The sequence below is a fragment of the Aethalodelphis obliquidens genome, unplaced genomic scaffold (assembly GCF_003676395.1).
Source record: "Aethalodelphis obliquidens isolate GAN/ISIS:26980383/991018 unplaced genomic scaffold, ASM367639v1 scaffold7, whole genome shotgun sequence".
NCBI lineage: Eukaryota > Metazoa > Chordata > Mammalia > Artiodactyla > Delphinidae > Aethalodelphis > Aethalodelphis obliquidens.
The window spans coordinates 4,558,105-4,575,811 of NW_020837951.1; the positions used below are offsets into that span (position 1 = coordinate 4,558,105).

At 46.9% G+C, this 17,707-nt stretch overlaps 1 protein-coding gene across 2 annotated transcripts in view; it reads left to right on the forward strand.

Moving 5' to 3' along the window:
* The window catches only part of MED27 (mediator complex subunit 27), a 198,668-nt gene that overhangs the window by 149,034 nt on the left and 31,927 nt on the right, over positions 1–17,707 (forward strand). Inside the window, exon 5 of one of the 2 annotated variants that reach the window (XM_027104466.1) lies at positions 874–900. The exons of the other annotated variant lie outside the window; for it this stretch is intronic. Coding sequence (XP_026960267.1) covers positions 874–885 — 12 coding nt within the window. The 3' untranslated portion in view covers positions 886–900. Of the gene's footprint in view, positions 1–873; positions 901–17,707 lie in introns of those variants that run through there. 2 annotated transcript variants of the gene reach the window in all.

The following is a 17,707-nucleotide window of genomic DNA, read 5'->3' on the forward strand; positions in this document are numbered from 1 at the left end:
GTGCCACAACTACTGAGCCTGTGCTCTAGAGCCTGCGAGCCACAACTACTGAGTCCACGTGCCACAACTACTGAAGCCCGTGCGCGTAGAGCCTGTGCTCTGCAACAAGAGAAGCCACTGCAATGAGAAGCCCGCGCACCACAAGAAAGAGTAGCCCCCGCTCACCGCAACTAGAGAAAGCCTGCGTGCAGCAGCAAAGACCCAATGCAGCCAAAAATAAATAAATAAATAAAATTATAAATAAATAAATTGTCATTGTTGGTCTTGTTATTAGAAGAACAGTAATACTGATCAGTAGATTCTTTGGCGCCCTGGCACTTGTCTCAGAGCTTATATTTGACCAAATGGAGCCATTTCTCTCAATACCCCCTGCAATCAATAATGTGAAGCAAAAATGATGTTACTCTTCCCGAATCATGATCTTTGTTCTGAAGAGTTACTAGCACAGGAGTCCAAGCTGCTCTTTTCTTTAGACAGTCAGGTTGTCCTGCTTTGGATTTATGCACAGCAATTGAATCTCATTAGCCCAGATTTACACGGCATAGACCAAGCGTGCAAATAATCGAAACTTTACAGAGCTGCATTAAATCTTCAGCTGATTTTAAAAGCAGTTTATCTTGGTATTTTACTTTGTTCCCTAATCCCAATCTATGCAGTTGATTTTTCCTCCATTTAATCTTTTCATTGTGTCTGTGCATTGAGACAAAACAGTTGCTCGATTCTAATAAAAGTGACATACCCAATCCATTTCGGTTGGCAATTGAATTAAAAGATGAGCATGAGTTTATACTAATATGGTCTATAGTATTCTTAATTATGTAAATTATATTGAATTTTAATTAAAATTAATTTAACTGATTGTGCTGTATGTAGTTACAGGAGTAATGATTGACGTCATTCTCATCACCATCATAATCAGCCCAGCTCCTAAGCAGACCTGGAGCCAGACGGCTAGGGTTCAGTTCCTTGCTTGGCCGATTCTAGCCATGTGATGTTGGGTCGTCACTGACTGTCTCTGTGCTGTCATTTCCTCCCCGTGTAAAATGGAGCTCTCTCGTGGGGTTGTTGTGGAGATCACCTGCTTACTTAATCCTTGGAGCCAGGCCAGCCGCTGGTGAGCTCAGACGGCCAGGATGGGGGCAGGGCGTGGAGGGGGGGGATGGCAGTGATTTCTGCTAGACATTTGTTGAAGATCATGAAATTGTATGGGCCTTGTTCATGGCTTAATAACCATGTTGACTGTTGATCATAAACACTGTGAACATAAGAAAAATGTCTTTGTCTCTGTTCAAAAACCCTTTGCAATAATGTGGGACCTGTTTCTTAAACATAGATGAGAATTCTCACCGTCCTTTTTCTCCTCGTTCTTGAACTATGTTTTTCAATATGCATAGTTAAAATTTCATAGTGACTGTCTCTGTGTCTGCTTGTAAGGTGACTACTCGGTGATCATGCTTATTTTATAGGGTGTCCATTATTCCTCCATTTTGTTCAACTACAGAGACGTGAGGATTGTCAAACAGAATTTTGAAGTAGGGGCTTTGTTGGGTTTCGCCTTAAAGTTAACATTCATAATATTAGCTGCGACTTATTCAGGAGCTTCCCCCACTCCCCTGGCTGTTCCTTCTCAGTCTTCTCTATAGATTCCTCCTCCTCTTCCCAGAACATTGGCGTGTCCCGAGCTCAGTTCTTGGGTCTGGTCCCTTCTCTGTCCGTACTCCCTAGGTGATCTCATCCATCCCAGGATTTTAAATATGTTTTAAATAGTTGCTGCTGAAGCCCAGGTTTACATCCTCACCCAGGTCTCTCCCCAGACTTCAGGCCCAGGTGCCGGTTGACGTTGCCACTTGCGCGTGGGCAGTGGTCCCCGTGTTAGGAAATGATGACTCCATTCGTCCTGTTGCCAGACCAGAAGTCTTGGAGTGGCCTCTGCCTCTCCTTTCTCTCACAGCCAATCCATTGGTAAATTCTGTGTGTTCTTCCTTAGAAATACATCCAGACTCCTAGTGGAAGAGAATATAAAAAAGAATGTCTGTATGTATATAACTGAGTCACTTTGCTGTGCAGCAGAGACCGGCACAACACTGTAAATCAGCTATACTCCAATTTAAAAAAAAAAAAGTCAAAAAAAAAAAGAAGGAAAGAAATACATCCAGAATCTACTCACGTCTCACCAACTCCACTCGACACCCCAGTTCAAGCTGCTGTCCCTTCTCACCTGGCTGATTGCAGCCTCCTGCCACCCTTGCACCTCTGTAGCCTTTCACACACTGTAATCACTTTGCAGCTAGAGCACTACTTTTGAAATGTCACTCTTCTGCGTAGAAGACTCTACCAGCTTCCCATCGCACCTAGAGGTATCTTTACCACGATCTGTCAGACCCTACACGGTCCCCTTCCTCCCCGACCCCATCTCCCACCACTGCCCCCTGACTCAATCCACTCCGGCCACACTGACCTCCTCACTGCTCCCAGAGCACATCAGGCCTGCTCCGGCCTCGGGGCCTTGGCACCAACTGTGCCCTCTGCCCCTGGCTCTCTCCTTCACTTCCTAAGAGCTTCTAGGTCTCCCCTGATGGCACTGTTTAAAATAGCACCCTACCCCACCCCTTGCCATTCTGTCCCTTACCCTGCTTTGTTTTTCTTTATAGCATTTTCACCATATGGCACGTTATGTATTACCTTACTGTCAATTTCCACCCTCCACAAGGCGAGCTCTTTGAAGGCAGGGACTTTGTTTTGTTCACTGCTGTATCCACAGTGCCTAGAACAGTGCCCGGCACATGCTGAGTGCCCCGTAAACATTTATTCAATGAACATATGTGCTGTTTGCAGTGTAATCTCCCATCAGCCCTCTGAGGTAGGTAAGGCACAGAGAGAGGCAAGATAAGTTGCCCTAAGCACGTAGCAAATAAGTAACAAAGCTGAGGTTTAAACTCTGTCAATTTGCCTCCAAAGTACACGTTCTTTCTGCGTTACTGCGTGCCTTGTCATTTCTGGATGTTTCCAAACTGCTACCAGATCTCTAAGAATTTTATTGTGCCTTTGAAGACTTACCCTGTTGATTTTGTTCATGGTTGTCATCAAATCGTTTCTGAGTGTCTGGTTTCCACAGGGCTTGTGCCAGTCACGAAAGATAAAAGGAGTGTTCGTGCCTGTCCCCTGCCCTTCTACTCTCCTCCTGGAGCAAATCTCCCACGGAACTGTGCATTCCCCCAGGAAGATATGTCGTCCGGTTCTTTCGTGGTCCTTGTCAACTTTCCAGGCTTAGAACTGTGCCTGGCACAGGGGAGGTACTCCCTTCATAGCTATGGAACAAATGAATGAAGACAAGGGGCACAAGTAAGTGCTGTGAGAGTTCAAGTTCTTGGTTTTTGCTGTTTCATTCAACAGAGGCCGACCGAGCATCGCCCGAGTTAGGTGTCTCCCCAGCGTTCAGAGAGCGGCTAGGCTCTGGTGCTTGTTGGGAATGTCAGTTCCGGCCCAGAGCCAATAGGGTGACCAGGGGTGGGGTGTCTGATTCAGATGGAGTTGTGGGGTCCACACCTTGAGAAACCCACTGCTGCCTAGTGAAAATACAGACCGCAGGAGAGACTTCCAAACTGGACCATCGAGGAAGGGGTAAGGTTTCGGTAAGCCGACAGGAGGGCCTTCCAAGCAGGGAGAAAGAAAAGTGAAAGTTGAGACTTCTCTTTAGATCCTAGACAAGTCTGCCCCTGCCACCATGAATATAGTATTTCTAATCATCGCTGCCGCTTCACGTGCCTGCCGTGTGCTTGGAACTCTGTTTGGGTCTTTAATACACCCCTGTTGATTTGATATTCACACCCACACAAGATGTTATCACCATCGTATAGACAGAACACTGAGGCTCAGAAGGGTAACTAACTCGCTCAAGGTCATAGTGATGGAGCTGGGATCTGAAGGGTGATCCAGGAAGCACCAAAGTCATGGTCTTTTCTGTCACCCTCTGCACTGTCCACTGACAAGATCTCATGGACTCAAAGGAGTACAAGAATCTCCTAGTACGTGTAGGTAACTGGGGGAAATGTACTGAAATGAGTCAAGTTTTCTTGAAAGCTCCTTAAAAGAATGATGGCTTTGATAACATTTAATCTTGGTAGGAAATGCTTTCCAAATATACTCCTGACTTTCCCAGTTCTGCTTTCTTCTTTCACACAGGCTTTATCAAATGATTGTTTTGTTGATAAATTTAGTGTGCAGTTGGGACTTATATGTAGATTGTACCTACCCTCAAAGGGAGAGTGGGTTTTATAGCTTCCATTCATTCTCATTAAAATCAGAACATTTGCATCTTCAGTTTTACATCTTGTTCCAGGAATTTTAAGCAGTCTGATTGTATGGAAGTGGGTCGTATTAATTGCAAATGGGCTAGACATCTGCTCACTAACATGGAATGAATTTTTTTAGCTCTATTTTGTTTTTAAATATGATCTACCAGAGTGATTAAGTGAGGGCTGTCGGTACTGCTGTTACAAGAGTAGGATTTTCAGAGACTTATAATGTAACCCTAAAAATGAATTTGAGTGAATCTTTGAAAGTTCTTGAACTGGGAACGGTTAAACATCTTAGGGTTGATAAATTTTTATCCACAGTCTGTCAGGGAGCTGTTTTCCATCATCGGGAACTCTGTTGGTCTGGTGCGCAGTGAGCCCAGGCCCTGTGGGTTCCAGGCTCTGGGGTCTGCGATGCCTTTGCTGTTTCTACCTGCGGGGAGGGAGGCAGGCAGGGAGTGAGCTGAGGTGTAGTATCAAACTGGAGGAACAGGATCCAGGCTGCTGGGGACTGGTTGAATAGGCAGGGTATTTCTTTTCTGGTAGTAATATAACAGTGTTTCCCAACGGGGACTTCTTGCGACACGAATTCTTAAGGAGGGTGATGTGCACAGTAAGTTTCAGGAGCACTCACTGGTTAAACAAAGCTAGTTAAGCAGGTTCCTTCACTGCAGTCCTTTCCAGAGCCTTTAATACGCCCTTGTACACTGTGGATCTGCAAGAGGAGGATGATGTCTACGCAGTTTCCCCGAAGTATTTGGCCACAGACCCCTTCTCATGGAATACAGTTTGGGAAATGTCATGGAGAACATCCCAAGTATTTATTTTAAAATCAGGAACTGGGGAATCTGGTTGAGGCTGTCTTGGTCATGTAGCTGAATGTAGAGTCCCAGGTCCTCAGGGTAGTTGCCTCAGCCCTCTTGCTCCTCTGGACCTCTCAGGACCTGGCTTTCTTCAGAGTCGCAGTCCCCAGGCTAGTGGCACCACTGGCCCAGTTAGGAAGCAGGAGGGAAGCTGGGGCCTCTGTGCGTCCGTGCATGTCTGTGCTTGACAAAGAGGAAGATGATACATGACTTAGCAGCAGTGATCAGGGAAGGACAAATACAATATGTACAAGGTGAAAAGAGTTCTGGAGCGAGTGACATTTTTCCTAAAGTAGTTTCCTGAGCCTGATCCAGCCAGTGCCTGCTACCTGGAGGGGTTCAGTCAATATTTGTTGAATGAATAAATTGTTGGTACTCCGAGGCCTTTGCAAAAAAGACGTCTAATGTTGCTACACCATCGTATTCTGCTTCGGTTCAGTTTAGTTGCCAAATGTATATAACCCTTCACGCCTTCTAGAATCAAAGGTCAAAACACCAGAAATTTTCTTTTCCTGCACTTAACAGACGTCCCTTTCGTGCAGAAATCTCTGCTGTGTACTGCCTTGCCACAGAGCAAATGTTTCTGGGCATTATTATTCTAGGGGCGGGAATGGATTTGAACTGATTGATCCAAACCTTTACTCTTTCTGTCTTGGAACCAGTGACAGAAAGCTGACAAATGTTGAGGGGTGATGTCTGCTACCTCCGAACTGAGCAAAGCTAGTCGACTCATGAGGGGCGAAGGCTGCAGTGTGAACCTATGACCCTGACCTCATTAACTTCAGGCACCTGAAGTGCAACCTCGTGACAGTGCTGTGACGCCCGTCTTACTGCCGAAATCCTCCTCCTGATGCTTAGCGGTGCTGTTTTCTCGTTTCATTCCCTCCTGCTGCAGAGCAGGGCTTGGTACCCAAAGGAAGGATCGCTTGCTCACCCTTAATATGGGGAGATAATTTAGAGCACTTAATTTGTGTTGACTCTTTATTGGTGCACTATTGCAATTAAGTTAGATTAATGAAAGGTAAATTCCAGTCTATACATGAAAAAAAAATCTCTTGTAAAGATCCTAATTAGTGTGTGTGTTTATTTAGCCTCTCATGGTTTAATTGCATCCCATCTTGCTATTTACAAACAGGCATCATTAAAGAATAATGAGTGTGTGAAGAGCATTCGCGCTAGCAACAGATGAGGTAACTGGCGCTTGGTGGGGAGAGGGACGGATGGACGGGAAGGCTGCTGGTTTGTAGTATTTTTGAATGAAGGAGAGTGCAAGACGGTCCTTTGAACCAGTCCACGAGGGGAGGACAGAGCAGACATCATGCCAGGCAGCAGCTTGTCCTTTAGCTGCAGAGACCTGGGCTGCTTTTCATTTGCTGCCGCAGTGCAGTCTGGAGAGGTGAACACACGCCCTCACACGGCTGCCTCGTGACCTTAGCCGACAGCATTCAGGTTGAAGCTTTCTTTTCAGCCCCGTGTTGCAGGACATCTGCACCTCAAATCCATGAGCATTCCCTGGGATGCTGAAAAGGCCACCCAAAGTGGGCCTTTCCTCATACAGCTCAGCTCCAATCCCTGCAGCAGCCTTTTTTTTTTTTTTAATATCCAAATATAAAATCAATTGAGAAATAGGTTCATGATATTTCACTGGCACCCCTAATACTTCATTCCAATGTTACATAATTTGCAGTCGTTCCTCAAAGTTACAAAGCAGTTTTATCTTTTTAGATGGATGCTTGATTTACAGTCTATTCTAACCTGGTTTAGGGGTAGGAAAGCCGGGATTCCAGACGGGATAGCAATGAAGCTGAAGGAGGAGAGAACAACCTGGAAGAAGCTAGTCGTCATAATGTCCTCATCATTTGTTGCCTGAGTCTCTGATTCTTGGTGTAGAGTAAGCAATTCTCTAAAATCACTAAGGAGTAAGTGTGGGGGCAAAGGTGGTAAATCTGAGGAGGAAGCGACCTGTAGCCCTGGTTGCCTTTGCTAGTAGGAGTAGGTCTCGGAAAAATCTGCCTCAGTTTCCCCTTATGTTATGGTTATCATTGCAAGCAGTTTTGGGAAGGTGTTCTGTATAAATGCAAATTGCCACTATTCAAACTCTATCAAAGCCTTAGATCTCTCTAGGGATTCCTGGGTGAGTTGAAGTCCAGGGTTTAATTTATTTAAAATCAGGTTATAGGAATTCACAGTTTTCAGTACATTTTATGTTTTTCTTCAAAAGAACCTACAGTTTAATTTTAAGCTCCCCTAAACTGAAGCCCAAACCATGTAACGTTTTTCGGTGTTCTAAGACCTGCCTGTATTTAAGGACACAGCTAGCTGCATTATCAAACACAGAAGGACCCAGACAGGCTTGTTTGGTTGTGTCTTTTGTTGCTGTTAACTTGCAAGTGTTCCATTTTCAGCTCACAGAACTGTGGGGCATATTTTCCCATTCATATTAATTGGATTTTAAAGTGACCTTGGCCACGTATTGATTTGAATTAAAATTTTCTACATCAAGGTCAAGTTGGCACATATCCTACAGTCGAAATATTAAAAAGCCAAGCGCTGCCTAACAGGGTATCGACAGAAGTGGAGGTGTAATGGGGTCACATGTGCCAGAGGGCACCGTGGTCCCATTCTAATGCAGGTGGCAAGTGGCAGATCTATGCGGGGATCACCTTCACCTGGACTTGAATCGCCCGTCGATGGGATGGTTCCTGTTTAAGTCCACAGACCCACCTTCTTCCGGGAAGAACACCCCTGAGCTCCTCAGAGCCCAGATGATGCTGCTCAGTTGCGTGGGTTTAGGGTGAGGTTTCAGGTCATCTGAATTCACCCAGACAGCCCTGAAAACGAGGGCCTGAGAAGATCATTCATAAACTTGAACTATCTAGCCCAGACCTCAGCCGTGAGTCCCAGTCTCCAAATTGCCCATTTAACATCTCTCCACTGAGACATTTCAGAAGTGTCTTAGACTTCATAAAAGAGAAGTGATTTTCCCTGCCCCCTGTTTTACCCCTTTGCTTCCCCATCTTATCTCAGTAAATAGCAAAACCATCTAATTGGTGCTCAAGCCAGAAACCTACAAGCTTCCTTAGTTCCCCCCTTTCTCTCACTTCACAGCCCATCTGTCAGCAAATCCTGTCTTCAATTCCATCTTCGTTCTATCTGAAATCTACTGGCGTCTCACCTCCTCTGCCGCCACAGCCCCAGTCGAAGCTGTCATCGTCCTCTCGTGGTCTCCCTGTTTCTTCTCTTTATCTCTCCACCAAGCAGCCAAGGACATGTTTCTTTAAAGCACACATCAAACCTGTCATTTCTCTGCTGAAAACCCTGCAGCGGCTTCCACTTCACCCCGGATGCAGCTAACCTCTTGTCAGAGCCTCTGCCCTTCACGAGCACGCCAGCCTGCCCTTGCCCGGCGCCTGCCTCTCTCCTGCCCTCCCCACCGGCCTCCTCCTCCTTTCTCGGGTCTTTCCCGCCCAGGCCTCTGCCAGGCTCCTCCCATGGCCGGCCGCTGCCCCAGCACCCCGCATGGCCTGGCTTCACCTTACATAATAGGTTTCTACCGCATGTGAACCTACCCCCTCACCCAGCTTTATTGCCTTCCTAGCCCCACACAGATGATATATTTTTGTTTCTCTATTGTCTGCTCACCCCCCCCACAAGAATGCACCCTTCTGAGATGTTTTGTTCACTGCTCCATCTCTAATCCTTAGGCCGAGGCTTGGTACAATAGTGAGTGTCCAAGAGATACTGGAGTGCATTCAGTGAACAAACGAATAATTGAATCATCTGATCTAAATGTCATTTTTTTCGCACATAGGTATTGCCTAAATAATCTCTCTTTGAGCTCTCCCCTTTTTGTTTATTTCCTTTAAAACTCTTGGCAAATTATACATTTTTATTTATATATTTATTTGTTGCCTGTCTCCTGCACCGGGACTGTTAGCTGTCTGAAGCTCTCTTTCATTTACCTCTGTGTACCTGACGCCTAGCCTGCACATGACATGCGTTGACAAGTACCTGCTGGGTGGACGGAGGGGGAGGACCGGAAAGCAAGCCGTCTGCAGCGCAAGGCAGCTCCAGGCTCCAGGGCATCCGTCTGTCCGTCTGTCTCCCCTCCTCCTTTCCCCAGCACTTCGTTCCTCCGCCCTCTCTCGCTACATGGCCTCCCTCTCAGAGGAGTGCTATTTTCGGTTCCCAGTCTTCTCCATGTTCTCCAGGCCAGACTCTGGAAGGAGGCAGTTTACGTGGTCTAGCCAGTATGGGGAGAACCTTCTGTACCAGACCCAGTTCCTCCCCCTGGGCCAACTGGTTCCGCCCAGGAGAGAAAATAGCTGCTTTCCGGGCAGCAGGCATGTCCTGCAAGACGGGAACGTTGAGTGCGGTGGCTTCCTTGCTGCCGTGTTCAGGGCAGGGGACAAGTGAAGGGTGTGTGTGCTGACGGGGATTCCGCATCACATCCCTTAGTAGAAACTTGACGTTTTCAGCATATTGGAGAAAACAGTAGTCAGCTTCTCCTTTTGTCAGCTAACCCGTATCCCACTTCATTCTCCCAACATCTTTTTGGAATCTCGATGCCCTATTTTTATACAGGCGTCGTATTCTGCTTTTTCCCAGAGGGGTTTATGTTATATATTTGAATGTATGTTTTATAAATGAAAATGAACTAAATTCTGTTTTGATGGTTTGGGGGATTTTTCATGACACTGCAAGGGAAACCCTGTAAGGTAGCCAGAAACCAAGGTCAGGAAGCACAGCTTTTCTCTGTTGTCTTTTTGCTTCTTTACATTGTGTGTGAATTTTGTTGTTGTTGAGGGGAACATGAAGCCAGCTGAGAGAGGATGGCTGTGAGGAAGTTGTTATTTATCGTATGAAATGGAAACTTATTTCTTAATCCGTCCTTGTCATGAAAACGAACTTGGAGGGCTTCGCTGGTGGCGCAGTGGTTGAGAGTCTGCCTGCCGATGCAGGGGACACGGGTTCGTGCCCCGGTCCGGGAAGATCCCACATGCCGCGGAGCGGCTGGGCCCGTGAGCCATGGCCGCTGAGCCTGCGCGTCCAGAGCCTGTGCTCCGCAACGGGAGAGGCCACAACAGTGAGAGGCCCACATACCACAAAAAAAAAAAAAGAAAAGAAAAGAAAACGAATTTGGAGAATGAGTAAGACCTCTCTGATGAAACTCCACTCCCACCAGGGCAGTTGTGACTTTTGAAGAGAGGAATGGGTTCAGGAAGATCAGAAGTGCCCAGATTGTCAACACTGATGGCTCCTTAGGAAATGATGCAAATGTACTCATCAAGGGAATAAGCCACCTCAAGAAAAATGAGCCTATCTTATTAGGCGGCGTGCTTCGTAACTGTTAGAAAGGATTACCGCAGTGGTACAGCAGTTGCTACCACGTAGCGAGTGACAGTAGTGACTCCCCTGGACACTTAATAGCAGTGGTTGCCCAGTCCTTATAAAGGGTTCCATCTTAGAGACGAGGAAGCCAGAGCTCACATGAGTTGGTTTCCCCAGAGCCACGCTGCTTTGTACATGGCAGAGGCAGAATTTGACCTTGGGTCTCTCAGGCTCCCGAGCCCTGGCCCTCGCCCCCTCCCCATGCTGCCTGTGCCCCATGACAAGGGCAAGGAGGGAGTCACCCGGCATGACCGCGGGTAGCGATAGCGTGCTGGCCATGTTTGAATCACAGTGCTAAGCCCTTCACAAGTCTGATGTCATCTCCTCCCCACAGTAGCCTTATCCTGGGTCCTACAGGCAAGAGAGCCGGGGCTTAATAGGCCAGGTAACCTGCCGCAAGTCACACAGCCAGGAGGGGGCAGAGCTGAGATCTACACTCAGGTCTTTGCTTCCCCCAGAGTCCTTACACGTAACTCCCGTGCTTGCTTGCCTTGCTGGCAAGTTGATTTTCTAACTTGTTGGTAGCAGAACCTGAAGTCAGCTTATCTGCCGTACTTTAGGTCTTTGTCAAAAGGGAAGATATAATTCACATCTTGAGGCTGTAACAACTTCACGTCTCAAATCTAGCCCATCCATGGGAGTCGCTTTCCAGTTTGATTTTCTCTTTCTTGTATCACACTACGTTGCATTGCATTTTATCAGCAGAGGCGTAACTGAGCCACCCCATTGAGCAAAAAACAGGTGACCTTCAGCGTAGAGGAATTTCAGTTTTATCTTTGATGCTCCCTCCGTCTGACCTCTTGGTTTCCAAGTCACGCAGCCCATTTTCTTGTTACGACTGGGTTACTGCCCAGCTCCTCGCACCAGTGACCTCCTCTTCCAGCCATGACAGCGAGTTTATCTTCGCTCCCTCAGCTTGGCCAGCGTTTCAGCCTTTCAGGGTTGGTCTGTCTCCGTTTTCTCTTGGCTATTTCCAGTTTTACAGTTTTCCTAGAAAGAAGCAGCAGCCGGTTTCCCTCTGAACCTCTAGGCCCCAGTCCTTGCTGCTGCAGCTCTGAGAGGCCTGCTGTCAGGAGAACAATTCCGCCCAGCACGATTCTGTCAGGGCTGCACATACCTAGCAGCTGTGCAGAATTCAGAGCGCTCACTTAAAAAAAAAAAAAAACCACTAAAAAGACAAAGCAAGTGTGTTAGTGGCATCTTATAGATGAGGTCAAGAGTGTGAGTATAAAGCCATTTGGGAGGGAAGCCAGGAGCCTTGTGAAGCACGGTTTTGAGCCACTTACCAGAGTTCCAGAAAGTATGGCCGGCGGTTTGAGGATTAGATGGTCCAAGGCTCTGTGGTCGCCGTGTCTTGTGATTTAGAGACGCTGCTGCGGGATCATGGACCGGGCATGAGAAGGGGAAACAGCAAGAGGCAGGCGCCTGGCCCTGTGCAGAACAGTAGTGACCTTGCCCTCGAAGCTGTGCTAAACCTCAGCTTCCTTCTGTTCAGAATGAGACTGAGACACCTACCTGCCTGGGCTGTACTGCAGGGCTCTTAGGTAGAGGAGGAAACTACAGCCCCGTGGGCACGCCCCAGTCCTTGTCATAGAGCCAAGGGGGTGTCCGCGTTATTCGGGGGAAGACCTCCCAGGTGTCAGGGAAAAGCTTGGGGGAACGTGTTTTCCAGGTCACATCTAAGAACATCTCTTGGGGGAATGTTTCATGGGACGTCGTCTGGGGAGTGCTCGTCTATACAACCAACTCCACCTTTCAAAACGTGGGGTAAAATGGACAGGCGCCCAACCAAGCATGTTCCAACAGCTCAGCGACGCAGCACTCTTCTCCCCAAAACTTCTCAGGTACACGGTGAGCCCCACATGGTAAAGCGCCGTGTACCACCCTCCAGTTAGTTCAGGCATATGTCAGTTGTATCACCTCCTTCAAGGTAGGAGCCGTATTTGATACCTCTTAACCTCTCTAGGCTTCAGTTTACCCCTTAGAAAATGGAGGAGTTGGAGAAAATGACTTTTTAAAACTTGCCAGCTCTGAAGTTACATGATCCTCTGAAGTAGTGCCCTTGCCCAGTGCTTCACGTAACACATACGCTTATATATTCAATAAATAAGTGCTTACTGGGATCATCCACTTTTTCCTCATCTTACTTTGTCATTAGTACAGAGAGGAAGGTTCTTGGTTCTGTACTGAAGAAAAACTGTTCCTGAACCTCCTATAGGTGCTTGTCTGCCCCTCTCTCCCTCCCTCCCCACCCCTTTCTAACTACACTTTGAAAAACATCATTTCAAGTACAGCAGGCTCCTTAAGGACACCTACACAGTAAACTTTTACCTTGTTTGTACCTGGAAAATAACATTTGTGGACACGTGTATATATGGTTGGCTTCTTTTTTTTTTTTAACTGTATCCCTGCCCCAGAAGCAGAGCTCATCCATGCAGCCTTTGTCTGAGTGACAGATAGTGTGCTCCCCACTTCACCTCCCACACACGTGCTTTACGCCGGGCCAGGGGGTGCTGTGTCCAGTCCAGGTTCCTCGTGCAGATGAGCCTTTGGTCAGCTCGCCTCCGCTGCCTCCTAGACACAGCTATTGCTCAGGCTCAGGGTGCCTTCTCCCTGCACAAGCCCAGGGCAGTGAGGTTGCAAGCGATCAGCTTCTCCCACCTTCCAAGCTCACCTGGTCTGCCAGTGTAACTAACGTCTCAACTACCAGATTTGTTACGTTTGCGTTGGATAGCAGTCAGCAGCAGAGCAGAATGAAATACGTTTGCTATTCTCCTCCACTTGCCTCCCACTTTGCGACTTGCCTCACCGTAGTGAACTAGAAATTCTCCCAATGCCATACAGCTTGGTAGGCGACTGCAGTAGAACAGATAGAGAAGACCGCTGACGCAGCCCCCACGAGGGGATGGGCTGTGACAGCATCTCTAAGGGCACTTCCTGAAAGGGTGACAGCCAGCTGGGTGGTCCAGCCCAGCGGCTTCCTTTCCAAGCGCTCCTTGGTCCCCGTTGGGGAAGCACAGTGCACCCCTAGACTCTTCACAACTTGCCATCTGAACACACGGGGACAGACGCGGAGGTAGTGAGTGACCTGCTCAGTGTGGAAGAAGGGTTACCTTGGCAACGGCAAACCCGCTTCGTTACCAGATGCATTAGCCTTATTTGTGGGATCCCGTAGCAGTTGCCAAACACCGACCTGTGGTCCCGTCTCTGGGCGTTTTGCTCCGGCCATGGGCAGCACTGGCTAGTTTGTAGAACGGTGTCTGGTGGTCTGTATATGATGCACCGCCGGATCAGTCTACCAAAACTCCAAGGTCACTGCAACCTGCTGCATCCAGATACGAACTGGCACAGTCCAGATACATAAGGATCTGAATCATTATAGGGTGACGTGCAAGCTGGGAAGAGCACACGTGAAGCTCCATCTGAGGGCAGGGCTCGAAGGGCTCACAGGACCCTCTCCACCGCACCGCCTCTGAGGAGAACGAAGGCTGATGGCCCGTGGCCGCGTGTCTCCCACGGATCGTCGTCGCACTTCATTCCTCAGCGGGCCCCTCCGTGTCTTGCGGCTGTGCGAGCAGGCACGAGAGGTGGCCCGACTTGCCCTTGGTCACCCTGCCTGTAAGGGACAGGTGTGGCACGGAGTCCCAGTGTGCTTGACCTTCACAGTAAATGGCCTCTTCTGGGAGTCCGCAAGATCAGCCTTCGTGGCAGCTTCGTGCCCTCCCCACACCGCCTGCACCTCAGGCTCGCAGACGCTCAGCAGTCATTCAACAGGAACACATTTTTGTTCATACTTCAGGGCCTGCACAACTGTCACCCACTCTCTGCAGTGTCCCTTTAGCCCCAGGTGTGACAGCAGAAAGGCAAATTAGCATAGGCGGCAATTTCACTGGACCGGAGGCAGCAGCCCTTCCGGTTCCAGCTTTGATGTTAGCTGGCTTCAAATCATTTCGCCTCTGTGAAGTCCAGACAAGGTTTTGGGCTGAGTAGCAATAGCTGCCCCTGGGAACCAGGCCCCGCGCCACACCCCTCACCCGGCGCCTTGTCTCCTTGACTCCTCGCGGTCATTATCTCCATTAGCTGGAGGAAAGTGATGTTCACAGAAGGTAAGTAACTGGGCCAAGCTTTCCAGTAGCAGAGCCGAGACCCGATTCCAAATGCACCTGATTCCAAAGCCTCGAAGTGTTAAGCTTCAAAATTGTGTATGCAGTTTCATTATGACCATGTTAAAAATTCAAAAAGCCATAACTGTGCATATTCAATCCAGTTGAGTACCAGGGTCCTTTCTGGCTCTATAAAAAATAAGAATTGACAAACTTCATAGACCTTGACGGGTTCAAGAGATAACAAAAGTAAACCAGAGCCAGACTTCATAGCACTGAGTGTCCATAAACTAGCACAGCCCGGGATAGACACAAGCTGGAGGGGTGTTCTTGGTGAGCCTCCCTGGCTCATGCACCTTCCCTGATAGCGTGAAGCCACAGCGCACGAGGCGGGGCATGGAGAACCAGCCTATCCCAGGACTCTAGAGCAAACCGGGCAGGAGGGGTGGGGGGAGGCATGACGGGCTGAGGGTGGAGGGCAGAGGTGTGAAGTGTGATTGGGGGGGCAGGAGTAGGGGGGGCCACATGACTGCGGAGTATCGTATTTTTTTATTAGAAGAGAAGTTGAAACGCTTAAACCTCAATACATAAATGAATGTAGGTTAAGAAAAAAAGGGGGAAAGGAAAAACTATCCTAATCCAGATTCATAGCATGAAAAACAAAAAGTTTAACCTATCAAAAAATGATTTGCCCCTTGCTCTGGTTGCGGTCTTGAAATACCATTTCCCACTGGAAAGAGCCAGAGTTGCTTGAGGAGACGGCTGATTCATGACCTCAGGTGGGAACCGTACAGGACAGGCCTGGGCTATCATATGCCAGACAGCAAGGAAGCCACCACAGAGACTAGGGTTACGACGAAAGGATTCAGCCTCAAGTAGATGCCCACCAGCCACAGACAGAACATTCGAGCATCCATAAGAAGAACAATGGCATCAGACAAAAATGTATCAAATATGTTTCACTCTTTGAGTTTATAATAATGTTAAGGGAAAAAAACTAAGCCATCTACATTGGAAGTGAACTAGTGAAACAGTGCGTTGTTTGAAAACTGGTATGTGTATAACTGAATCACTTCGCTGTACACCTGAAAGTAACACAACATTGTCAATCAACTATACTCCAATATAAAATTAAAAGTTTAAAAAAAGAAAGCTGGTAAATAAATGGAAAGAATTGAGCATTTATCCTCTCTCACACATATAATAAATTCTACCGCTGGGTAACCAGTTAGTAGATAGGGGAAGTTTTTCTTTATAAAAGTGTTCCAGCTAATAAATGAAGGCTGTTGATCTCATTGGAATACGACCGTCTGTAACCCCTGGTGAATTTAATGGGTCATCATCTGCCAGCATCACAAACTGAGACCCCTGACCTCACATGCCTCCTGTCGGGAGTCTGTGACACCCCTGTGAAGTAGTCTTGCCAAAAAAAAAAAAAAAAAAAAAAAATCAAGCCTGAATCTCATCCAGTTACCAATTTACAGGAAGTACAGAGTAAGGAGTAACATGTACACTACCGGGACGCCATCTGCAAAATCCAGACTGTGGAAAACTCTATAGAAAAAATGACCCAGTTTCTTCAGCAAATAGCATGGGGAGAGGGGATAGAGAGAGGGATACCTTTAGTTTAGGAGAGACTTATGAGATAGGTCAGCCAGTTCCACTGTGTGGACCATACTCAGATCCTGATACAAGCAAATTTTTTTTTTTAATGTGGCATTTATGAGACTGTTGGAAATGAACACTGACCGAACTGCAGGTTTGATAACACTGGAGAATTCCTGTTGTTGTTTTAGATGTGGAGTGGCAGCATGGCTATGTTTTTTTGTTTTCAGAGCCAGATAAAACGAGACCATGGCTGTTATTTGTTTCAAAATAATTCAGGAAGGGAAAAGTAGGTGAGGGTGTAGGTAAAACAAAGATCTGCCCGAGACTTGTAGCTGTTGACATTGGGATGGGTCCATGGGGGTTCTTTATACTATTTCATTTACTTCCGTATATGTTTTTTTAAGTCTTCCATAATGAAAGGTTTAAAGAAGGTAATTAAGTCGGTACTTCTGGGAGGGGGTGGATTTTATTTTGTTTTGTTTTGATTTAATAACACCCACTGCTGATAAGAGTGGGGTGCTGGCAATACTGTCCTTAACCCTTCTGGTAGATTGTATTAAAAGCCTTAAAATACTTGTACTGTTTGCCCCAGTAATTACAATTCTACCAATCTATCCTCAGGAAGTAATACCAAACGCAGCAAAAATTTGGTGAACAAAAGGGCACATTGCAGCCTAATATTAATATTAGGGAAAATTTGGAAGCAACTAATGTCCAGCAATAGGTGAATGGTTAAAGAAATTATAGTATAGCCACTCAATAGAATGCCAGGCCACGTGTAATGCCAGTTTTGAAGACTACACAGCAATATGGAATGATGCTTACCTCATAATTTTAAATAAAATTTTGACTTGAAATTATATGTTTAGTTTCAATTATAAACGTGAAAAATTCAAAAACCGTGCATCTTTGATAGTAAAAAGATTAAAAGGAAGCACCCCAAAATGTTAAAGTGGTGATTAGCTTTGGACGGAAAGTCTATAAACAATTATTTTATTCCTTTTTTCTCTAGTTTTAGATTGTTCCATAATAAGCATTTATTAACTATTTTACTATTAGTTAACTTTAAAATACCAAAAATCACTTATAAAAACAAAAAAAATTAAATATAACATTTCTAGTATCTTTACTGTGGTTTTTTTTTTTTTCCTATTTATTTATTTATTTTTGGCCGTGTTGGGTCTTTGTTTCTGTGCAAGGGCTTTTTCTAGTTGTGGCGAGCGGGGGCCACTCTTAATCGCGGTGCGTGGGCCTCTTACTATCGCGGCCTCTCTTGTTGTGGAGCACAGGCTCCAGATGCGCAGGCTCAGTAGTTGTGGCTCACGGGCCCAGTTGCTCCACGGCATGTGGGATCTTCCCAGACCAGAGCTCGAACGAACCCATGTCCCCTACATTGGCAGGCAGATTCTCAACCACTGTGCCACCAGGGAAGCCCTGGTTGTTTTTT